This window comes from Xiphophorus couchianus, chromosome 20 (genome assembly GCF_001444195.1).
Source record: "Xiphophorus couchianus chromosome 20, X_couchianus-1.0, whole genome shotgun sequence".
Taxonomy (NCBI): domain Eukaryota; kingdom Metazoa; phylum Chordata; class Actinopteri; order Cyprinodontiformes; family Poeciliidae; genus Xiphophorus; species Xiphophorus couchianus.
Window position 1 is genome coordinate 16566276 of NC_040247.1, and position 25866 is coordinate 16592141.

The 25866-nt window shown below is 40.3% G+C and overlaps 1 protein-coding gene across 4 annotated transcripts in view; it reads left to right on the forward strand.

Moving 5' to 3' along the window:
- celsr2 (cadherin, EGF LAG seven-pass G-type receptor 2) overlaps positions 1-25866 on the forward strand; it is a 77929-nt gene that overhangs the window by 40795 nt on the left and 11268 nt on the right. For all 4 annotated transcript variants that reach the window (XM_028002156.1, XM_028002157.1, XM_028002159.1 and 1 more), the window contains exons 3-19: positions 829-1051; positions 7260-7375; positions 8057-8145; positions 16067-16224; positions 17301-17464; positions 17698-17823; positions 18939-19108; positions 19340-19519; positions 19597-19710; positions 21000-21156; positions 21237-21378; positions 21871-21991; positions 23022-23205; positions 23298-23399; positions 23523-23617; positions 25128-25337; positions 25444-25627. In XM_028002156.1, coding sequence (XP_027857957.1) covers positions 829-1051; positions 7260-7375; positions 8057-8145; positions 16067-16224; positions 17301-17464; positions 17698-17823; positions 18939-19108; positions 19340-19519; positions 19597-19710; positions 21000-21156; positions 21237-21378; positions 21871-21991; positions 23022-23205; positions 23298-23399; positions 23523-23617; positions 25128-25337; positions 25444-25627 — 2535 coding nt within the window. The remainder of the gene's footprint in view (positions 1-828; positions 1052-7259; positions 7376-8056; positions 8146-16066; positions 16225-17300; positions 17465-17697; positions 17824-18938; positions 19109-19339; positions 19520-19596; positions 19711-20999; positions 21157-21236; positions 21379-21870; positions 21992-23021; positions 23206-23297; positions 23400-23522; positions 23618-25127; positions 25338-25443; positions 25628-25866) is intronic.

Sequence of the window (25866 nt, forward strand, 5' to 3'; positions counted from 1 at the left end):
CTTCAGTAGAACTTTAACCTCAATTTAACAAAAAATAGCCTTAGAAGAAAGACTGTTTGGTATTTTACTGACTCTTCACCTGATCATGAAGAGTCAATTTATTTCAAATAAATCTACAAAGTCAGATTTATTTTATCACACTTTTAGAAACATGGATGTCGTGTCTGATGTGTAGGCAGCACACAAACTCTCTTTTCTTGTCTGATTTCTTGTAATGCTCTGATGAAGTCATCAAGCCGTCTGCAAAGTGTGAAAAGCGCTCAGAAAATCGTCCTGAGCTGCCACGGTCTGGAGAAAAGTGCAATCATTTTGTCTTCAAAACCACTTCCAGCTCGGTGCTCTTGAGCCATCATGTTGTTTCGCTGAATGAGAATTGAGCTCAAACTGCAGCCGGGTTCCCAGAGGGAGGCGGGGGGCGTCAGAGCAGAGAAAGGTTAACCCTGCAGACACCGCCGAGGAGAAATAAACCACGGTTCATAGTCTAAACACGTCGCAACGATAATGATGCATGAGAATTTGAAATCAGATGTTAATTGATGCTCCTAATCAATTATTTCTTTATTAATTTGCCCTGCAGACCTGTTTGAATTTGAAGCTATTTTTTACATCATAGATATTAGGATTAGGATTATGTTACTGCACAGTACGCTTGGAATTTCGGAGACATGTTGTCAGTAGTTTATAGAATAAAAGAACAATGTTAATTTTCCTCAGACATTTACCTATAAAGAGTAAAATCAGAGAAACTGATCATTTTAAGGGATGTATGTCAAACCTCCTGGTCATGAATTGTATTAATCCTCATTCCTCCTCTCCATCGATCTCCAGGAGAGCGCTGCGAGCTGTCGTCCCGTTCGGGTCGCTGCGCTGCTGGAGTCTGCAAGAACGGAGGCACCTGCGTGAACCTGCTGGTCGGCGGCTTCAAGTGCGAGTGTCCGTCTGGCGTCTACGAGAAGCCCTACTGCGAGATGACCACTCGCAACTTCCCTCCAAACTCCTTCCTCACCTTCAAGGGCCTCCGCCAGCGCTTTCACTTTACCCTCTCCCTCACGTAAGCTCCTCCAGCTCCACTGCCTGTCAGTGATTCACACTCCACCCACCTCCACATCACACATGGGTTAGAGCTCACCTCCACCATTGGGTGCTCAGATTTACAGAACCTTAATGGAGGTAAGTGACAGTAATAGCATCACTGGAAAACAGTCCTCCTCATAAGGGCCACTTCAGAGTCAGAGTAAAGCTCTGATACTGAACCATTAGAGTCGGCTAAGTGAGCAGCTACGTTAACTAAAAGATGAGCCAAAAAAGCTTTGTTTTTGGAGAGGGTGGTTGCATAACGGGCGGATCTTACTCCCATAAAGTCAGGTCTTATTGCAGTCACTGTGTCAGTCGTCACTTTGAGCTGTGAGTCAGAGGTTGGCCTATTTCAGCACAGTCTTCCTCTCACTGGCGGTGACTGACAGAAGCTGTCTCATCAGCATCATCATTACTGCAGTCGTTCTTCCTTGTGATTTCTGCTTCTGGTCAGTCTGTGTAACCCAGTAGCGAAGAAATCGGGGCATGCTCTTGGGAATGTTATTTCTAGGCATGAATGTAGATGGAGTCAAATTTATTTGATCACTCAAACCTTGACAGGTTTGACAATCACCTCGACTGTCATCTGATACTCAGAGCAAGGGAACCGTAAAAAATGTTTTAAATGGGTGTAAAAATGTAAAATGATGAATGTATGATAAAGGTGACCTATTATGCTTTCTTGACCAGATTAGGATACGCCTCAACAAAACATGTTCTTTAAATTTTCTGCACAAAATCATTCTCAGATAATGAGATTTTAGTCTGTTCAGTGTAGAATGAGATGTTTTAGGTCCTCTTGTCGCCCCCAACTCAAACTATTAGGGCTGTTGTAAAAGAATATTTTAGTAATCTAGTGATTGTTTTTACGATTCTGTCTTTTTTTCTCTCTGTATAACTCCAGCTGGCAGCGCCTTTCCCACCGTTTGCCTTCAAATTGTAACCGCACACTACCGGAAGGGGAAAAGCTGTTGTACTCCAACCGTTGTGTCCATAACTTTAAAAACACGTATCAGTCCCCCAAAAAACGACAGACACCCAGAGGCTCTGCCCTTATGCTGCTAATGCATAGCAGCAACTCAGAGGTGGAAGTGAGCGCACTGCCCAACACAAATAATGATCTGGCTGGAACACGGTGCGCTAAATAATAAAACATAATTTTACGAAGCTTTGAGGCAAATACATTTTCGAGGAATCGTTACAGCCCTAGAAATTATACAACCATACATCTTTAAAAAGCATTAGTAGGACCTCCTTCATAACCAACAAGAATGCAGCGAGTGGTTTTTGGATGGTACGTCAGCAAACAAAACACTTGTCTCTTCCAGCAGCCACTTTACGGCGCATACAGCAGTAAAACCAGCTGACCAAACGTACTGGAGCTCCACTTGGGTTGCTAGGTAACGGTGACTTAACAACTGTTTTTGAAACGGCTCATTTCTAGACACCAAAACAATTTAACTGACTGTGTTTTTTTAAGCACTTGGGCTTTTTAGAAGCGGTAGAGACACAAATGGAAGTACGAAAATTTGCAAAATGGAAGTTTAAATTTTTCAGAGTAAACTCAAATACTTTGTATAATTTGATTTGGTATAATTGGCTGCGATCACATTTCAGAAGGAGCACTTGAATTGAATAAATCTTTGGATTTACTCAGCAGAATGTAGGTTTTGTAAGTAGTGATTTCACCTAATTTAGCCAGATGCTTCGGGTCAAAGTTAAACTGCATGCCAAGACAGACGGGCCTCCCCATCTGTGAGATGAAATAAAATCCGTTTTAAAAGCTGTTCACCGTGTTTCGTATCTGTCACAACAGGCCAAAACAAGTGTCGGCTTTCAGATATCACACAGAAATGCGTCCTGACATTTTAGCGCAGATGTTGCAGCGGCTGTCGCTCACAAAGGCCACCAGTGGAAACAAAACCCCCTCAGTGAGCTTTACGGACCTGGTCTGTCTTTAAGGATCCGATGACGGCCCCTTTTTGATGAAGAACTGCTCGGACCGGTTTTGAAAGCGGGCCGTGTTTCAGAGGCTCGTTGGAGGAGCTGCGAAGTAGCTGCTGTGAAAAAGGTGTCGGGTCTGTCACCTGAGCCAGCGCTGATCCGGTTTCTCACTGAAAAAAGCCTCCATTATGGCAACTCCGGACCCGGATCCAGCTCTTCAGGAGTGAAAACTAATTTTAGGCCTGGAACGTTACAGGCAAGGCTTAGATTTCACCATAAATGCAGTCCTTTGTTTTGGGCTCAACTCATCAAGAGATGTAAAATAAAAAGCTTTTTTATGTTGATGTTTATAGTTATTCTGTAAATTAAGCATGTTTGGATAATATTTTGATGTTGTGAATAATCTCAGTGAATGAGGGAAAATATAAAACATTGTTAGTATTCCATAGGAAATGTGATTTTAAATCTATCATGAAGTAAAGGAGCCTGGTAGAAATACAGTATTTGTTTGCTCTGCAGGTAGAACATAAACAACATTTTGCATTTTTAGGATCTGATTTGTTGTTGTTTTTCATCCAATAATCCAATGGTCTCTGTTAGATTAAATCAAGACAAAAGAGCTTTACAGAAAAACAATGATCTGAGCACCAGTTAGGTCAATATGGTGGATATGTGCAGCTTTAGTGTTTCTGAACTGGTTTTTAAATGGTTTTGCTGCCAATAGGTCAGAACTTTTTATTTATAAGACGTTTTGATCAATAATTTTCCAGGCTTTTCAAAGATCTTTAGACTACTTGTTGGACTCACTCCTTGCATTAGTTTGGTGTGCATTTGCTATTATATAAATATATCTAGAAACATTAATTTGTTCTTTATAATTTTCTCTGCAGACCCTCTGGTTTATCACAAACACATTCTGACGTTTTTTGGTTGTTATTTGGCAAAAATGAAAAAGCTGAAGGGGTGTAAATACTTTCCTGTGCAGGAACCATTAAACACCTCTCTGGTTCCTTCCTATTGGTGCTGAGGAATATCTTCCTGCTGGGCAGAATAGTGTGGAAAAAACTGCAAAGGTTGGAATGACCAACTTTAAAAGCCATAAACCCTGGAGAACCGTAACCAGAGAAATCGTTACCACAGTTAAGGTAATAGGAAATGGTAAATGTAAAGAATTAAAGGATCGATCACGATTCTTCCTTGTATTGTCAGTAACACTTTCATAAATAAGCGACACAGGAAGCTGAGATGTCTCCTAAGTCATTACAGTTCATCCCGTTGGACGCTTGAACCAATTTCCAGATTAACGGCCCGTTAGACACTTTCACTTAAGGAAGCACCAGGAGATAATTTAAGGTATTAGGATGGATCCTACTTTTATTTGCCCTTCATATTTAATACAGCTTTAAAACTTTCACTTCCATCTTCTCAAAGTAAACTATTTAAAAATTACAGCAGATATTGAGACGTTAATTGTGTGGATTTTACTGGACATGCTGTAAATCCCACCGAGGGTTTTCCTCTTTCCGCCCCACTGATCCCAGCCTATGGATTTTGGCGTGTTATCGTAGCGTGACACGGTCCCCCACATACGGCCAGGCTGGTTGTTATTTTTACTGATGGGTGCCTAATGTGACGCGCAGTGAGGCCAGTAAAGTCGCTGTTTAGTTCTGGCTGATTACCTTCATAGTTCAGAGGGCTTAAGGGGGGCAATGTGGAGCATCCTTTTAAATCGATACGTCAAAGAGTGAAAGAGGATGTACATGCAGATTCTCTTTGGCTTTCTGGGCTTTTTGCCTTATCTCCACCTCTATTATCTGCTGGAGCATCAGCATCCTTTTTTTTTCTCTGAGGTCATGATTAGTGGGGGTTTTTTCAGTAAGCAGGTCAGTGTTGCAATGCCCCCTGGCTGCTCTTCAGCTCGGGAATCCTGCACTAACAGCACCATGACAACATCCCCCCTGATGACTTCAGGAGAGGCGAGGCGGGCTGCAGCTGCTAAAACTAGCAGCACAGATAGATATTCGGATGTCTGAACGGCATCTTTCCTCTGAAAGTAAAATAGAAATCACAGAAAAAAACTATGTCTCCATTGGAGCGAAGACAAAGAGTCAGAGTGACCTTTGCGGAGGAGAAATTAATTCCTCTGAGGACGCTGCATTTTAGTCGAGTAACTGACCAGAAAATTCAGATGCCAATCTGCACAGCAGACAAATAGTTTGGTTTGTTATGTGGAAGATGCAAAAACGCAAAATTTTAACAATTATTTTTGTCTAGATTCTGGCACAAATATTTTAGTACACTTTAAGTAAGACAAAGATAACTTAAAAGTATTCATTCAGCAAGATATAGGAGCTTGTTTTAAGTAAACAATTACTTAAAACAAGCTCATGTATCCTGCTAAAAAGTTACTTCTAAGTTTTGTCTTATTTCAAGTGGACTAAGATATGTGGTAAATTTTTGTGTTTTTGCAGTGAAATAATGCGAGTTTTATTTTTATTCTTGTACATAAACAACTTTTAAATATCCCAGTGACCCATTTCTACAAACCACAGCAGACAGGTGAATAAGGGAAGTTTTATAACCCTCTGTGCACAGATAGAGTGAAACGAAATAAACTCTCTGCTTCTAAATGTTTGGGTGTTTTAAAATATGCATATAAAAAGCACAAATCTTCTAATGTGGCTTTGAGCGTGCAGAAGCACAAATCTGACTTAAACGTTTGGTTAGACACCAGGAGCGTTCTGCTCTCTCTTCTGCGAGGAAGAGAAAACATGTTTAAAGATGTTTTTGCGATCACTCTGAGCTGTCTTAGTACGCTCTGCTTCCCGACTTGCAGCACTCTGATGTCCCCACCCCTCAGCTTTGACTTCGCCCTAGTTTTCTTCGCTTTGTTTTAGTGTCATTTAATGTGCATCTCCTATCTATTCCTTTTCTGCCAACTAAAACATTCACATTTTCCACTGAGACTTGAGCTTTCAGTGAACCTCATCATCTGGAGAGTTTACCCTTATGATCAAACTGATAATAAAAATGATGATTTAATATAATTTGAAATGTCTCTTACAGTAAGGTGAATGTGAGGAAATAGTAGATGCTGTTAAATAGGTCAAAGCAGACCACTACTCTATTTCTTCTCTCTCATACGTCTGCCAGCATATGCTGCTTCTACTTTATCAGTTGTGTGATATAAATAGACTTACTCTGAGAGAAAATTTAACCTGAGCAGTAATTTTAACTCCAAGCAACAGGAAACAGGAGGTTAAACAGAGTGAATCCTACATTTATCTTGAAAATGTTTTTTTTTTTTTTATCTCGAAACTGAGGTGGGTAACCAAAACGTTTCCTCAAGTAAGAGAAGCACGACTTCAACATGTTTTTTACTCAAGTAAAAGTAAGAAGTCATCCAAGAAATTACTTAAGTAAGAATAGAAAAAGTACTTGGTAAAGAGCAAGTTCTGAGTAATTGATTTTAAAATGATGCTGTCAGACAGACATATATGAAGTTGCAATGAAATGTAAATATAAACTAATTCTGACATTTAAGGGACTCAAATAAAAATAATTACTATAAATAAATACAAACTAATACGGTGGAGTATTACTGACATTCTAAGAAAAAAAAATTACGAGAAAAAGGTTGCACAAGAATAAAGTTTAAATAATATGAGTTGTAATATAACAAGATCTCATATCATTTCACCTTTATTCCTATGTGACTTTATTCTTGTAATATTATGACTTTATTCTTGTAATATTATGACTTTATTCTCTTTTGTCTTAGCATGGCCCTAACACTCTGTTGTAAAATAACTGTCTGTTCACATTTGATTTCATATCAGCTTATTTTAATCATACTTTTTGTATTCAGTATAAACTTTTAACATCTTTGATGGTTGCAGTGACAGCATCACATTGTTTTTAATGGGCTGTTGCCTAAAAACATTGGAAATACAAACAGCTCGGTAATAGTTTTCCAATTTGTCTCCTGTAATTTGTACAGAATCTAAAATTATGTTGTGGGTGTCCTAGAAAATTCTTAAGATATTCTGTACATATTTAAGTCTCTCTCAAATTCATTTACGAACTTTGTTTCTTGTTCAAAGCATTATTAGTTTTATTTTTAACAATATTATTACAGTCTTATTTTAAGGTCAATTTTAGGATGAGCGACTATTTCAGAAACAGATATGAGAGCTCAGAGTTGGTTGGAAAAAATTAAAAGTAATCATTTTGTTTTTCAGATTCGCCACAAAAGAGCCAAACGGTTTGTTGATGTATAACGGACGCTTCAACGAGAAACATGACTTCATCGCCATGGAGATCATCAATGAGCAGATTCAGCTCACCTTCTCTGCAGGTACATTTTCATGTTTCTTTTTCTTACATTGCCTCCACACAAAATCGTCGAGTCAAGTGGACCTGAGGGCCAAAATAATGTTCTTTTACCTTGTCAACAATAAACTAAGCATTCAATACTTTACTTAAACAAATAGTCAGATTTATTGTTGGAATAGGATCTGTAAATCAAAATAGATCCAAAACTTTAAAAAGGTTTTACAGGTTTGGCTCTTTAAACGAAATGTTAAAAATATTTTAGGTATTGATTGGAAGAAAATTTAGTTTGTCAATTCTGAGCAATGAATTTAGGATTTAGGTCACTCTTTCTTTGAAAACACTTCCTGTATTCATCCAAGTTTAATAAAGTAATCAAAAGACTATTTGTTTGCAGCAAAGTGAACTTTTGCCTAAAGGTCACTGGAGAGATGTTGACCTTGGAAGAGATTGTAAACTACATGGTTAGTTAGAGATAAATATTGGTGCCAATATTTTCTATTGTAAGAGGATTTTAATATCATTTTGATAATTTTGCCCTCATTAAAACCAGAAAGTATCTTTCTACATCAACATCTGAACATTTGTATCATTCTTGAGCTGAAGTCAAGGGACGCACACAATCAGTCCACGTTCCACAAATGGCCCTCGGGCCGCAGTTTGGACAGCTTGAGTCCGTCTCCTGACCCCTGCTGTTGTTCCTCAGGAGAAACCCAGACCACAGTTTCTCCGTTCATCCTGGGAGGCGTCAGCGACGGCCAGTGGCACACGGTGGAGGTTCATTACTACAACAAGGTTAGTGGGAATGCTCACTTCATTCTGCATAAATGGTTAAATGAATTCTTCAGTATTCAAGGAATTTAAATGTTTTACTTTCTGTCTATAATAATTTGTACAGAAAACGTTGAGAGGCCAACACGAAGTTTTTATGCTAAATTAATCATCTGAAAGCTGATGTGTTATGGATTCATGATGTACAACGGTTCCTTTAAGCCAGAGTTGATCAGAGTTTCAAGCTTTTAGCTGACAGAAGAGCAGCTAAAGACACACCACCAACCTGAGCTATCTGCTCCCTAACATGGAAACACTTTATTTGAAGGAGTGTACATAAGACTGACATCTGTTATGAAGATGAAGTTCATGTATTTTCCACTTGGAGGTCCATTTGATAAATGAGGGCTGCTGTTTTGTAGGACCTTTAAAAAGCCACAGTGTCAGTGTGAACCTCTTAGCATTCAGCGTTTTGTTGTCCTGCAGCCACAGATGACTGGCAGCTGCCACTCTTCCTCTGTGGTCCTCAGCATGTTCATAGCCTGTCTGTAAACGGTGCAGACAGGGAACTGTGGGCTGTTCTCTGTCTGCTGACAGGCTGAGGATGTGGAAGAGAGTCAAAGCGACTCTGACCCAAACAGACCCTCAGACCAGACATGAGGGGGCCTGACTGAATGAAAACCAGAGAGTGGGAAGACATTGTTTTTCCAGACATGCTCTGATTGTTCTAAATATGTTGGGCTGCTACGTTTCTGTGTAAGAATATCAGAACGGCTCAATCAATGCAGGAATGTATGGAGCTGTTGTCTGCTCTCGGTATTTTCCCACCCGGGACAAACACACACACACACACGCGCGCACACACACACACACACACACAGGATGCCACATTTTTGTCTATTGAGGAAGTCACTTTGCATCATAAAGATGCTGCCAGGCAACCCTCCTGCAGCGCACATTTACCATTCAGTGTGTATGATGACATGAGCGTCAGATTTTAGCCTGCGGCATGCATTAATGAAGAGGGAGTTTGGATGAAAACTTGTTGACTCTTTGCTTTTTAATCTTTTTTTGTTGTTTCTCTGCAGACATTAAAACCTCATTAATCCCTCAAATCTAATGGCTCACTGATTCCTTTCTATTTCTCCAACCTGCACGTTTCATTGCAAGTGTGCTGCATGTGATTACCGGTGTGATAAAAATAACTTCAGGTTTCTGTGAGAAGGGGCACGGCTCAGCTGCCTAACTCGACTGAAACTCAAATAATTCAAGACATCTATTTATTTAAGTGAGCTTAAGAGTTTTCATGGTAAAAACTAGGAGAGAATTTGTCAAAAATGTTTAGTCCACTTCAATCGAACTCCAGTTTGTTTGCTTAGAAAGTCCGGTTTATTTAGGGACGTGTGAACTCTGATGTGGACCTAAAAACCTGAACTCTGGTCCACATAAAAACCCAAGTTTCCATTCATTTGAAGTGAACTCTGGCGTAGTTCAGATGCATATGTTTACGCCGATCGGACCGGAGACGCTCCAAACGCAGGAAGTGGACTACAGCATAGGGAATTCTGGGTAAACACAACAAAAACAAACTTGTATGTCTCCTAGTGCTAGCATGTCTCCTAGTGCTAGCATGTCTCCTAGTACTAGCATGTCTCCTAGTGCTAGCATGTCTCCTAGTGCTAGCATGTCTCCTAGTACTAGCATGTCTCCTAGTGCTAGCATGTCTCCTAGTGCTAGCATGTCTTCTAGTACTAGCATGTCTCCTAGTACTAGCATGTCTCCTAGTGCTAGCATGTCTTCTAGTACTAGCATGTCTCCTAGTACTAGCATGTCTCCTAGTGCTAGCATGTCTTCTAGTACTAGCATGTCTCCTAGTGCTAGCATGTCTCCTAGTGCTAGCATGTCTTCTAGTACTAGCATGTCTCCTAGTGCTAGCATGTCTCCTAGTGCTAGCATGTCTTCTAGCGATATCAGGAGAAATGGTTTGTGTGTTCGTTTGTTTTTTTTTACCAAAGAGAAATCCTGCAAAGGCTAAAATCTGATGCTACTCCATTTTTGTTTGCATTTTGTGAAGAGGGAAGTTGAGCTCATGACTTCTTCAGAGGTTTTTGTGTCGTTTCGTTCGGTGGTCCTTGGTGCAGCGCCACCACAGGCAAGAAGGTGAACAGGTGCTTTATTTGACTGAAAGCGAACTGCAGCAGCTTCAAATGTAACAAATGTTGCAACTTTGGTCTACTGGACTATGAGGTGCGAAAATCCTCCTGGTTCGCCTCAACTAGACCAGCCGAGGGAGGGACGTCTGATTAGCACTTATGAAAGACTGCAGCATTTTTAGCTGGTTCATTAGATAAACATATTTAATTTAAATAGCACATGGCAATAAAAAATCTCAGTGTGCTTCAGTAAATAGGATCATATATCCAGTCATTTATTCCAATCTTGAATAAATGGCAAACAATAAAATCTGTAGCTAGGCTGCACAGTTGGTAGAACTGTTGAAGGTCCTGGATTTGATTCCAGGCCCAGGGTCTTTCTTCATGGAGTTTGCATGTTCACTGGCTTCCTCCCACAGTCCAAAAACATTGCTGTCAGGTTGATTGGTCTCTCTAAACTCTTGTAAGTGAGTCTGTCTGTCTCTGTGTTGCCCCGCCTCTCGACCATTGACCGCTGGAGATAGGCACCAGCACCTCCCAACCCCCATGGGATAAGGGTGTATGATAATCGATGGATGGATGGAAAATCTATAACAATAACAACCTGGGTCAAGTGGTCTAAAATTTAAAGCTTTTAGTGCCAGAATGCAGGACAGAAACTGCATCCTGGCACTAGTTTAAGGTCAGAATGTAATTATTTTATTGTTTTTATTTATGTATTATGAAGTGTCTCTGCTTCAACACACCTGAGTTATTTAATAACACATCACAGTAACACATTCTGCTGGATGATAAATTGTCCCAGAAGTTATTGCGATAAAATTGTTGTTATGAGACCATTTTCAAGTAAAAATAATGAATAATAATTCAAGAACACATCCTCCAAGATCAATAAACTTTAAATTATAATGAATATTTAACACTGGAACTGGAAGACATTTTAAATATCCAAAATAAATAAACAAACCAACAAAAACAACAAATAAAGTGAATTATGGAGCCACTGTAAACAAAAATGTCCTTCAATAAAAGACCAAAGCACCAAATTGAAGATTTTTTTATCAGTTTTTGGTAGAAAAACAATAAATCATGCAAATGGAAACTATTGAGGTTGTTTTAATTCATCATGACAGTAATTAATTCATTGCTTATTGCGACAGGCCTAATGATGGGGTCATAATTACCAGAAGTGTTTGGGGGTTTCCTAGCTGAACTGATCCTCTCCACCTTCATTGCTCTGCTCTTCCTGAGGTGGGAACAGAAGCTCCTCCTGCTGGAGGTGTCCCACAGCTCCCCTCTCTGACCCGTCCCTGTCCGCAGGGGGCGGTGCAGGGGCCAGGGGGGTGTTTTAGATTGAAATGTGGCTTTCAGCGGGGTGGGGGACTGTGGAGAATGGCAATGACCACTGCCTTTGTGTTTTGGCCCCCGCTTCCTTTGGGGACCGCGGGCAGTGAATGATGCGGCCTCGGGGGAAGGTGCCCCTCTCCTTCTCTAAAGCCGAGCGGCGGAGCAGCGACAGAGGAGCGCGGAGAAAGTGTGAAGGAGTCGGGGCCGACCTCTCCTGTTGCTATGGTTTCCCAGTCAATCTCAGATCCAGTATTTGTGCCGCCTGCTGTCTTGCTCTTTCCCCACTTTTGTCACCCTCTGCTCCCCCCATGTGACAGGGAACTCATATTCCCATAATCCCCTGTAGTGGCGGGTGAGGGCGGTGTTTAATGTGCTGCAGAGCAAATATGTGCGCTGCAGTCAGCTGTGACAGGACGGCGTTTTGTGCGGCGGAGAGACGTCCTCACAGACGGGCTTTATTGGAGAGTCAATAGGCGTGACTGATGACAGCAGAGGTCGCTGAAAGGAGCGTCCAAGCTGGAGCGCTGCCCTTTTTCCAGCGCTTTCACAGCGCAGGGGAAAAGCCGTGGAAAAGAGCATGTCGGATGATTTCACCTTCATCAATTCACACAACATGTTTGCTTTTTTTCATCATCGACAAATTTATAACAAATTGGCCTCAAAGAGCGTAAACCGGAAAAGAAAAAGGCTTCCTTCGCCGGGGTAGTTTTTTCTTTTCTTTTTCTATTTAACCATTCACCGCTGAGTGATGGAGAGTTTCACTCTGCATTGTGACTTTCTGTGGGAAAGGTGCAAAGTTACACAGCCCGAGTGGTTATATATTATCAAATAAGCCTCTCTGAAGGCATTAATTCACCAGAAATGCTCTCGGTGGTTGGATCATGTTATTAAACCGTGAGCTTTTCTAAAGTGAGACAGTCAATCCTGAAAATTGATTGCTAAAGCTGAGCTGCAAGGTGTCCGGCAGAATAATTAGGAAGCTCCTGATGATTCTTAATGAGCTGTTTACCTTCAAGACAAGACATAATGCTCTGAGCATGCTCAGTGACACTTCTCACCATTTATCTCCTCAGAGTGAGAGGTCACTTCATCCTGCAGTTAAACCCAGGTCTACAACATTTCATGGTTTTTATTCAACTGATTATACATGTGGATTTTAAGATTGTTTTGGTGAAAATTACCATAAAAGATTAGGGCAACACATACATTATGGGGTCAAAATGGTGAAGATAAATGTGAAAAAGTCAGGCGTTAGCAGGTTTGTTTTAAATTTACATCAAGCTTTACATCTAAAAGCTTTGGTGTTTAGATTTCCTACAAGCCCATAAAATATAAATCATGAAGAAAAATGTTTTCAACTTAAAACATCTGAAATATGTCCGCAGATTTGTTTTCTGATGGATTCGTTTTGCTTAATTTGAGTGAATTTGTTAACTTTTTCAACCTTATAAGTAACTTTAACCACATGCAGCACAATTATTAGCACATTTGATTTTAATGGTTTTTGTACATTTTTGCCATAAATTTATATAGAAACGGTGAAATAGAATAATTTTTTACGAGTTAGAGAAATGGTTCCTACTCTATTGGAACCAGAAATGGTTCCAATAGAGTAGGACTATTTCAGAATATTTTAAGTATCTGGTAAAAAAGGCTACTCAGTTACTGAGTAAACAATTTAAACATCGATCATTTGATATTTAAAAATTACATCAGCGGACAGACCAAAATATAAAATTGGATATGTGAAAATGTTGGTATTGTAAAGACTGTTAAAGCTCTTTTGGCCTACTTCGTGCTGTCAGGCAACTCATGATTTAGCAAAGGGGAAATTTGTTTTTCACAATGGACCTGGTTAGTTTGTTTAACGTATTTTCTGTTGATAAGTCGCCATCTGCAATTTGCATTTTGTATTTAATTAGCTTATCTTTGATCAAATTTAGTTTGATCATCTAAAACACCGACGTGATAAAGAAGCAAACACACAAATATTTAAGGGGCCACATACTTTTTATAGCACGTCATTTATCTATTTGAATGATCTTTTCCTAATGAAGGGTCAGAGGTCAGTGCTCTTCAGGAAGAACTGACAAATGTTTTCCAATGCTAGCTGGAAACCTTTGATATCAAGATGGGTTCTATGGCAGATTATTTAGTCAAAAGCCTTAAAAGGAGACTTACTAAAATTCACATTTTGCACATCTTTATGCTTCCATTTGTCTTGCACCTGTTTCTAAAAACAGACTAACGATAAAAAAAACATCCAGCCGTGTTTTTTAAATTTATTTTACTAATTAAAGTTTTTTGGTGTCTGGAAAATTAGCCGTTTCAAAAACTTTCTGAATGTGACATCACAAATCAGCAGGCACTGCCTGTCTCCTGGCAACCCCAGCCAAGCCCAGCCCATTACCTAGCAACACAAGCTGAGTTCCAGCATGTTTGGTCAGCTGTATGAGCTGTACAATGGCTGCTGGAAGAGCCAAGTGTTTTGTTGTTGACTTACCACACAGGAACCACTTGTTGCATTTTTGTTGGATGTGCAGGAGGCTCTACTTGTGCTTTTCAAAGATGTATGGCTGTATAATTGTGCGTCTGTTTGAAACCATTTCTACGTGCTGCTGTAAATGTTGAGTTGGGCGGCGTGGCCAGCAGCAGCTTATTCGGATTTGAAGTGACTAAAATCTCATTATCTGAGAATGATTTTGTGTAAAAAGTATAATGAACATGTTTTGAATGATTTACCAGTTCAAAGAAGCACAAGAGGTCACCTTTAATACTGTCCCCGTCTCGTTCCTATCACAAGACTGCAGTAATTCGGTGGGCTGCAGCCTCTCCTGTAACGGGAAACTCTGAGAATTAATCTAATCTGCTCAGCGTGGAAATCATGTGAGTGACGTTCAACCGCGGCGGCGCCTTGAGCTAAAATTAAATCAGTCATCATCGCATTGTCTGACAGAGTCTGTTTGATTTTTAATAAACCTCCGCCATGATGGAGCAGCTGAAGATGCTGCAGTTAGATGTCCACTTTCTCTCCGGCTGGATGTCTGCTACATCACAGACAGATGAAGCTGTCTGATCCGTAACAGCTGAGCAATCAGGAAATTATAGTTCCTCAAAACCCTGGGGTCGAAGTGAAAGGTTCTTTTTTAATCTAACCTCATAAAGAGTTAAAGATCCTGACAGTAAAAAAACTAACGTCACTTATTTTTTAATATCTGCTCATGAGATGATTAAATGTGTCTGAGCAGCTGAGTGCTTGGCGGCTCCAGCTTGAACCCATGTGACCTCTGAGTGACCCCGGAGACGCTGGGTAGCGTGTGACGAGGTCGCGGCCTTTTATTGACGCCATCATAACTCTTTCCACCCTGGACCCGCCTCCTTTTGTCGCTATTGATTTCAGAGACAAAGAGGAAGATTTTTTTCCTCCTACAGAGTGAAACCCTCCAAATGTGTGTTTGTGGTTTAGACTTCTTCTGTTTGCACTGTTGGAAGTTTTTAGAAATCATGTTGAACATTTGGCTCAGTGTTTTTTTTTTAATGAAATTTATCAGACTGCTGGGATATTTTTATAATATTGAATATAATATTTTATCTGACATCTGAGCGCAATAAAAATAGCAGCCTGCCAACTTTTATCTGTCAGGTAGCTACAACTCTGAAGCTTTTCCTTTATCTGATCTTAACCGCACCAATTGAAATGTTTGTGTATATTAATATCATCTTTGTGGTTTGAAGGATTAAAACTGTGCAAAAGTCTTGAGTCATGCACAGTTATTGAGCTAGTCATGCTACATCAATATTTCTTCTTAGCGCTCCAAGTAAAAAAGCTGAAGTTCAATGAAAAGTGGAAGAAACTCTAAAGTTGATCATGATTAAATCATTAGCGCTGGTTTGCAACCTTTGCACCATATTCTGTTGTGTGAGACTCAAAATATCCCCTGAACCTTTTCACATTTTGTCACATTTACATCCTCAAACTTCACAATATTTTAATTTAGATTTTATGTGATGAATCAAACCAAATAATGAGTCTTGAAATGTGACTTTCAGATTTTTTGTTTTATAACCTAAACCCGAGATTCTGCTCTTTCCTTGGTTTTCATCATGATGTTTCTCTCTAATTTTGTCTAGCAAACCTCTGAGATCTTCTCAGAACAGATTAATTTACACTGACACTAAATTATACACAGGTAGATTGTTTACACTTCTAAAGGTAATTGATTGCTCTTCATTTAATTAGAGGTATCAGAATGAAATAGACTGAAAACTGTTATTTAAAACATTGTTTTTCTTCCAGGCAATAACTATTCTAGTCTTATTTTTGAAAATCTCAGCAAAATGCATTAAACTCCATGGTGTAATATGATAAAAAGTGTTAAAGGCTCTGGTTTTGCAGTTAATGGTGACATGTTTTTGGATGTTATTTGTTTCTGTCTGGTCTGCAGCCGATCCTGAACCAGGCCGGTCTGCCTCAGGGCCCCTCGGACCAGAAGGTCGTGGTGGTGACGGTGGACGACTGCGACTCCTCTGTGGCGCTGAGATTTGGTCACATGATCGGAAATTACTCGTGCTCGGCCCAAGGAAGCCAGTCTGGATCCAAAAAGTAAGTGTGTGTGTGTGTGTGTGTGTGTGTGTGTGTGTGTGTGTGTGTGTGTGTGTGTGTGTGTGTGTGTGTCAGTAAGCGGCTGAGTGATACTGCTTATGAATATTAATGTTTTTAAACCAGATTAAATTTTAATTGACTTTTTTTTCTTCTAAAGAAAAAAGACAAAAAAAAATATTTTCAAAAAGGGGCTTTTATTTCAGTCACACAGTCATGTGAGTTGTAGTTGTAGGATTTCTCTGTTGTGCTACAAGGTTTTTTTATTTACAAAAATATAGTTGAAAAATATACAGTTTTACTAGAAAACTACAAGAAAAAAGTATTTTAATAAAATAAAAGCCTTGGCAGAACTATAAGAATCTGACTTGAGCAGCTCAGTTCACATAGATCTTTCTTTAAAAGAGATGCTGCTGTGTTAAAAGTATTTATGTAAAGTATTAAGAATCATCTGTAAAATTTATACCAAAGTATAACTTCACAAGATGCTCAACATTCCTCATTTTAAACTTTAGTTGTTTTTGGTATATGAGTTCTCATAAAATGACAATTTTATTCTGGTATAATTTCCATTCCACTGTGGTACGACTGTATTCTTGTAATATTGTGACTTTATTCTTTAATTAAAAATAAAATCCTAGCCTGAGCCTCATATTCCATCATAGAGTTGATCTGAATTCAAAGTCCAAATAAATAATATTAGCTGCGAAACAAGGTGGCGGCTCTGACATCACTCTGAATTATGGAAATCCAAGGAATGAATTTGTGGGAAAAACACAGATTTTCCAAAAGTGAAATCTCAAAAAAAAAAAAAGACTTGATTAATTGACCAAATTGATTTATTGCCCAGCCTTAAGGAAAACATATTCTCTTAATTTTTTCTTATTGTGTGAATTATTTTCTGAATCAGATTTCTTTGGTTGCAGCTTGGAGTGAAGATGTTTAGAAACATCATTGTCGCTGTACTTTCTTTATTTACGTCTTTCAGATCAACTTTGCAGATCAAAACAACCCACAATGAATTTCTCCAGTGTTTCGGTCGAGGCTGCATGGCTCACCACGTCCCTTTGTGTTCTCAGATCTCTTGACCTGACCGGGCCGCTGCTCCTCGGAGGAGTCCCCAAACTTCCAGAGGACTTTCCCGTCCGGAACCAGCAGTTCGTGGGCTGCATGAAGAACCTGCGCATTGACAACCAGCACGTCGACATGGCCAGCTACATCGCAAACAACGGCACCCTACCAGGTAAATCGGCCTTCTGCAGCGCAGCTTTATTCTGTTTGCTGGTTGAGCAGCCAAGTGTGGAAAACCTGCAGAGGAAATAACCATAATGAGAACAGCTGGAAGGGAGAGTCGGCGGGAAATGATGGCCGTACCTGCTATGAATATTTGATTACCCGCCGACTCTGATTCTCTGATGAAATAATGAGCCAGGACACATCAAACGGATTATTCCTCTGCTTTCCCACACCTCCCAGGATGCTCTGCCAAGAGACATTTCTGCAGCAATAACCCATGTGTGAACGGAGGGACGTGTGTGAACCTGTGGGGCTCCTTCAGCTGCGACTGCCTGCTTGGATTTGGAGGGCAGAACTGTGAGAGAGGTGAGAAAAGACGGAAAACTAATGCTGCGATTTTATCCGGGAGAATACTCCGTTTTAAGATTACTACTTACAAAGACGGATAAAAACTCAAATAACTTCTGTTTATAGTTTAATGACTTCCAGCCCTGAATTAACTTCACATCCATCTCTTCAATCAAACGTTTTCAGGGTTCGTATGGGTGCTTGAAATCCTTGAAAATGCTTGAATTTTTGCGTTTTCAAGGTTTGAAAAGTGATTGGTTTCTGTATAAAGTCATTGAAAGTTTGGTAATAAGGTGTAATGATTAAAGCCTAAGTTTGGAAATTTATATTTGTAGCTGAGAACAGATATTTTCATACACTTAATAAAAAGATACTGAGAAGTTTTTTTAAATCATTGTCTGAAATTAAATCAGACTAAACTTTTCTTGTTTCAGGTCACTTAGAATTAACAAAATTATTTCTATTTGCTACATGCCAGAAAACTTGTTGAGAATTTTTATGAGAGATGTTTTGTGACTTTCTTTGTTTATTTTGTTTAAGCATTTAATGGAGAACATTACCTAAAAGTTGGAAAGAAGCTGTAGCTGTACCAATACCAAAACTTCACTGCAAAAGAAATCTTACAAAGTCTAATTTCAAATATCTTAGTACAATTGAAATAAGACATAATTAACTCATAAAAACGTACTAGTTTTATTGGCAGATTAGTTCACTTGCAACATGGGAAAACTGTTTTATTGTGACTTGAATAATCTGCCAATGTAACAAGTACTTTTTCATCAATATTAAGAATTTGACTTAAAACAAGCTCCTATGTCTTTCTGAAAAGTTATGTGTTAGTTTTGTCTTTTTTCAAGATTTTAGTGTTTTTGGAGTGCTGGGAAAATTGTAAACAAACATATTTCAATTGTTTACAATCATATTTCTCATCAATACAAATCTCTGCAGACAAAAAAAAGCGATCCTGAGGCCAGGTATGTCCCGGTGCGCCCGATGGCCGGTCCGCCTCTGGCTGGCAGTAATGATGTATCATCATCATCATCATCATCATCATCTCTCATCCCATTTAGCTCATCTTTCAGTCTCTATGTGCCTTTCTTCACCCGGACTCCCTCTGTGTGTTGTTCCTGCAGTCATGGCCAACCCGCTGCGTTTCCAAGGCGATAGCCTGCTGCAGTGGAACAACCTGGAGGCGTTGGCAGCCTCCGTCCTCTGGCACGTCGAGCTCATGTTCCGCACCCGTCAGTCCAGCTCCCTGCTGCTCCACATCTCCTCAGGCCTGCAGCACAACCTCACGCTGCAGGTGAGATCCCACCTCCTTCTTTATCACAAAGGATGCTGGGAGAAAATCACTCTTCTCGGAAAAGAAGAGTTTTCAGCTGCCTTCCTGATTTTGTCTAGACTGGGGATTCTTTGATGTTGCTCTTTCTGTTCCCAGCAGTAAACACAGAAGACGTGCAGCAGTTCAGAGTCTGAACTTTTGAACCCACAGATTGTCTTTTTATCTCCCTCCATCTCTTTCGGTGCTGCGTAGCTGCGTGGGGGAAGCGTGTTGATGGGGCTGCACAGGGGAGAGGACTCCACTCTGTCGCGGGTGGAGGAGGTGCTGGTGAACGACGGGGGCTGGCATCATCTGCAGCTGGACATCAGCAGCCTGGGAGGAGCCGCCAGCCGCCACAAGGCCGTGCTGTCGTTAGATCAGGGGCTCTACCTGGTGAGTGGGTGAACCTATACATGAAATGTAATGAAACATTGAGAGGTTTATGCTAATGCCGTCATGCTGCTTTCCAGGCCAGCATGGAGGTGGACGGAAAGCTGCGAGAGTCCAAGCTCAAGACTGTCAGCGTTGGTGGTTTGGCAAAGCCTGATGGAAAAATTCAACATGGCTTCCGTGGCTGCATGCAGGTGTGTCCTCTTCATAGCTGCATGCATGCTAAAGCTAATAATGAGTTAAGATGTAGACAATAGAGACGCACCCAACTAATTGTTTTAGTTAGTGATTATTCTATCGATCATTTTGACAATTAATCAGATTTTAAAAACGGGCACATTCTGCAAATTTTTCATTTAACTGCTTAAGCTTTTTTTACACAATAATAAAAATGCATTAAAAAATGAACAAATAATTAACATTTTATTGCCTAAAATGCAATAACATAGCAGTCCATTAGTGAACGCTTCGTTATCTGTGGCAAAGGATGCAACCAGAGCTAAAAAAATCCTTCTATCATCAACTAAAGGCGCTCTCTAAAGGTCAGGGCTCTCTTCTTTGGCTTGACACCAACACAGTGTAGAGCTGATCTGTTGACTATTTCTGGATAGCAAAAGTTGCTAAATAAAAGACTTTCTATGCAGAATTGTAACCTGGTGAAACTGAAACTTTGACACTTGAGAAGTTCAGTGTAGAAAATATTTACAGACAAATATTTCTGTACAGTTTTGACTTCATTGCTGCTCAGATTGTGTTGTTCTTTCAGCAAATGGCATAATTTAGTGTCTGTACACTCCAGTTAACGATTACCGGTAATCTGTTAGTAAATTAGTTGATAATCATTTCAGTAATCGAATAATCACAATTAATATGATTAATCCTTTCTGCCCAGCACCAAACATCATTTAGTGGACGATTTCAATCAAAGAGAATCAGTTCACAATAGTTTCCAAGTCCTGCTACTGATGATCATTTTAGTTTGATGTCTTAAATGATTAAGTATGTCTTATTTGTAAAACAGATAAAGCATAACTTTACAAAATGCTCAATATTCCTCATTCTAGTATTTTTTTTTGTGTCGGTCTTATTGTAAAATTACAACTTTATTCTGATAATATTATGACTTTATTTTGTATCATTACTACTATTTTCACACATTTATTCAACTTTATTTTGACTTATTTATTAATTATTTGTCTTACTCTGGCCCTGATATTCCACCGTAGCTTTGGGAGTTATTGCTGTGAAAATAATACATTTTTCTAAAATTTTCCAGATGTTTTCAAAGAGAATCAGTGAAAGCTAATAGGATGACAGTCAAAGCCGATGTTTTAACCACGTCAATAAAGAAACGTTTTTACTTGCTGCGCTGAAGGAGGATCCCACGTGTTGCAGTTCCTGATTCAAACTGTTTCACAGTGACGCACATGCTTCATAAAACTACGCTGCATAAGTACGGTCCCTCCCTTCCTCTTCCTCCCAGGGTCTGCGTGTCGGTGGCGTGCTGAGCTTGTCCGTGGCGAGGAAGGTGAACGTGGAGCCGGGCTGCAGCGTGCCGGACCCCTGCAGCTCCAACCCCTGTCCTGCCAACAGCTTCTGCAGTGACGACTGGGACAGCTACTCCTGCACCTGCCTCAGCGGTCAGTCCCTGCACAGACTGCGATCGCTTCATGACTCCAGAGCACAGCAGTTCATCGTCATTGGCTGTATTTCTCTGCAGGTTACTATGGCACCAACTGCACTGAAGCGTGCTCTCTGAACCCCTGCGAACACGCGGCTACGTGCACCAGGAAGCCGAGCGCCGCCCGCGGCTACGCTTGCGACTGTCCCAGGAATTATTTTGGCCGATACTGTGAGAAAAAGTACGTCTGGGTTCCTAATTAATGAAGTCATAATATTGACACCTTCCATATTTCCTCTTGTAATCCACTTGATGACAAAAAAACACTGGACCCTCTTGGTATTTTTATTTACTTCAAAAATAAAAACAATACAAAGAGTAAAACTGCCCGACCTCCTCCTGCATCGCCACAACCCAAATCTCATTAACTGTCTAATAAGCAATTAAATATTCATATTTATTTTTATAGGGCCTTAGTATTGTCTCTAATATTACAAATTCCGATGCATGAGAGTTTTCAACCTGTAAATTGTCATCCTGTACATATTTTTACTTGTAAGTAGTCATTCTTACCCCAATCAACTGAAATCATCATAAGAAATATAAACTTCATTTGACCTGAAGATCTGAATAGACTGAGTACGGCCGGCCATAATTATGCTCAACAGCAGCTGTTCTTCTGGATCATTTAATTTGTGAACATTTAAAATAAACTGCCTGTGTTTTTCCACAGGACTGACTTGCCGTGTCCCAGAGGTTGGTGGGGTCATAAGACCTGTGGGCCCTGCAACTGTCCCACTGACCGAGGGTTTGATTCTGACTGCAACAAGACGAGCGGCGAGTGTCGCTGTAAGGTGAGTCTGAAAACCTGAATTATTCATCTTCACCCGTCGCGCTCTCAGTCTCAGAACCCAAATGCAAAGAGAAAACAGAGCTGTGTAGAGTAACGTCTAAAGAAACATGGCAAAACAAAAGGGAATAATAATTATAATAAGGAGTTGATGATCGAACATAATCAGTCCATGACTTTTTATGAAATAGAATTAAAATATCTTTTATTGTCCCACAATGGGGAAATTTCTGCGCAACAGCAGAAACGTTACAGGAAATAACAGCAAATCTTGATCTTTTGTAGCAAAGGATGCATCTGCAAATAAAAAAATACTTCAGTCCTTCCTGCTTAGCATCAATGCTAACTGATCTGTTGTTTAATTTTTGGATTAACCGATTGATACGTGGATAGAAAAGGTGCGTCAAGACGCAGAGGATGAACGAAGATGTTCTTTATTTGATTTGGGGGGAAGATGTTTTGGAAGATATTTACAAGATATTTGTTGGGGTTTTTTTTCATCTCAAGTACAAAATAATTTTTGCACAGTTATAGTGTAACATCTGCTCTGAGGCTGTTGTTCTTTCAGGAAATTACCTTTTTCTAGAGTCTGCATGGTCAAGTTAATTATTAATTGATTACTAAATTAGTTGACAATTATTTCAGTAATCGATTCATCACTATTAATTGTTTCAGTCCTGAATGCTAACCAGTGCAAGCATTCACCTTCGTAGTCTGAATACCCGTCATCTAGTCACGGATCATTAGATCACTGAACCAATCAGGATCCAACTGAGAGATTAAAGAGCCTCCTTATAAATGTGTAGGAGCCCTGAAAGCCTTGTGTTGCTCTGACCTAAATAATATTTATTCTAATAACAATGACATCGTATAGATTCTGTAAAGTGTTTTTATTCTCCAGTTTGACCCACACCGAGACACTCACCAGCACCTCAGCTGTTGCATGATGCCGTCTCTTAGCTCGACATTTTTGCCGGCACAGGAAAGCGAAGGTGCCGTTCCTTAGCGACGTGTCTCTCCGTCTCCTTGTCCAGGACAACCACTACCGTCCCGAGGGCAGCGACACCTGCCTGCTGTGCGACTGCTACCCCGTCGGCTCGTTCTCCAGGGCCTGCGACAGAGAGAGCGGCCAATGTCAGTGCAAGCCTGGCGTCATCGGGCGTCAGTGTGATCGCTGTGACAACCCGTTCGCTGAGGTTTCTGCCAACGGCTGTGAAGGTCTGAATGGAACAGCTCTATATTTCATAAAAGTTACATAAATATTTAAAAATATCTCACGTTTTCGCTCCTCCGTGCTCCTTCTCTCGCAGTAATCTATGACAGCTGCCCTCAGGCCATCGAGGCGGGGATATGGTGGCCCAGGACTAAGTTTGGTCTCCCTGCAGCCGTTCCCTGTCCCAGGGGAAGTGTTGGTATGATGGGTTTGGATTTGGCACCTCATCAAATTATCATAAAATAATGGCAATACATGAACTCAGCCTGAAGGCTTCTCCTGGCTCAGCTCCACTGTGACGACTTTGTGTCCGCGTTCCCAGGAACAGCAATCCGGCACTGTGACGAGCACAAGGGCTGGCTTCTTCCCAACCTCTTCAACTGCACCTCCGTCACCTTCAGCAAGCTCAAAGCCTTGGTGTGTAGCTCATCCCAACAAAACAACACCCAATCTTATTTCAGAACGTGATGGAGACATGAAATAATTACATCTGTTCATCAACAAACAGATGTAATCAATACAATCTACAGTAGAAAGAATTACAGGTGACCTGTTGTGCTACTTTGAGCAGGTTAGAACAGATACAAAACATTTCTTGCACAAAATTATTCTTAGATGATTAGATTTCAGTCTGATCAGTTCCTCCTATTTTGAGCCTTTTTCAGAATAAAACATTTCAGGGCTTTTTGTCACATTAAATCAAAATATGCTGCTGCTGGTCGTACCGTCCAGTTCAATGTTTACACTCACATATGAAAATGGCTGCAAACTAGAGCTTAAATATAAAATATCCTGTTTTTTTAATACCAAATTCAGTTTCTCATTTTCACCAAGTTTTTTCCCCCAAGGTTACAAATTGCAGAAAACATCTTGGCTTTTATTTCAATCTTTCTATGAGTTGACCTGAATTGAAAACTGAAATAAAGAGAAGCTTTTAAACACACTTGTTAAACAAGATGGCAACAAGTGATGTTAAGGTGGCTTAACATCAGTCTGGAAACCCAAGAAGTTAAATCGTAGAAAACAGATTTTTTTTTTCCAGCCCAATTGCAAACAGATACACAGTTATACAACTGTACATCTTTGAAAAGCAGAAGTGAATTTAGCAAGTTTTTTTCTGGATGGAAATTTGACATGTGCTCAAGTTCCGCTTGGGTTGCTAGGTAACGGGCTGAGCTTTGCTGGGGTTGCTAGGTAACGGGACAATGTCCGTCAACTATGACTTCATAATCAAGAGGTTTTTGAAACGGCTCATTTCCCTACACCAAATAACCTTAAATTATTACCAGAAAATGTCTGGGTGTTTTGTTGGTTTTTTTTGGCTGTTTTTAGAAGCAGAAGAAACTCAAATGGAAGAATAAAAACACATATATTACAAAAGGAAAGGTTCTTTCTTTTCTTTCTTTCTTTCTCCCAATCATCCAGCGACATCATAGTGTTTATATATAATGAAGTTAGTAAAGATCTGTACAAAGTCACCTTACAACCACAGATGTCATTGTATCATATTTAGGCTTTTCATGATAAACACAAAGTTTTTACAAAGTTGAATCAAAATGACAACTGGCTTTCAAAATCTAAACCAGACTCTGAGACAGCAAAAGAGTTCCAGCCGATTCCTTTTTTGGTAAATTCTGGGTTTGTGAAGGAGTGTTTTGTTTTTGTTTTCTGTTTGTAATGTTGATAATTTACTAAAATAAAGTGAAACTGAACTGAAATTTGGGTGAATTTCTGAGAGGAAACTCTGATTATCATTTAGAAGTTTACATACACTCATCATGAATCTAATTTTTTTTTTTTGAAAGAAGCACTAACAGGTTACTTCCTGGTCGTAGCAGAGAAAAAAATCAAACAATCTTAAAATAGACCAATGCATAAATAAAATGTAGAAGTGACTGAATATTTGTGTCTGATTTCCCTCCTCCAGTCAGAAAAGCTGCACCGCAACACATCGCTGCTCGATTCTGGGCGCGTTCAGCAGACCGCTGCCCTGCTGGCCAACGCCACGGCCCACACAGAGACGTTCTACGGCAGCGATGTCAAAGTGGCGTACCGCCTCACTCAGGTCCTGCTGCAGCACGAGATCAACCAGCAGGGCTTCAACCTCACAGCCACGCAGGACGTCCACTTCACCGAGGTGAACGGCGAATCTCACAGAAACTCTGTGATGCAAAACTTAGAGGAAAGCAACAGCAGAGACTTTATATCGCTGTGAGTCTGAAGTATTGATTGCTTTCTGACAGAATCTGATCACGGTGGGTAGCAGCGTCCTGGCTCCAGAAACGAAGCCGCACTGGGAGCTGATCCAGCACACGGAGGGCGGCTCGGCGGCGCTGCTGCGGCACTACGAGGATTACGCCAACACGCTGGCTCAGAACATGAGGAAGACCTACCTGAGCCCCTTCACCATCGTCGCGCCTAACATAGGTGAGGATGATTAAGATGCAACAGAAAAACTTATATTTATTTACTTTAGGTTTTATATTCAATGGTGTCTCTAAGCAGAGGAGGGGGGCCGGGCCCCCCTCTTGAAAAACGCTGCCCACCACTGGCCAATCAGAGTCATGATCTCCAAAACGACACATCAAAGATTAAACCATATGTGTTCACTAAAACATGGAGACTAAATGCAAACATTTGTCAAAAACTAAAACACTAAAACCCCA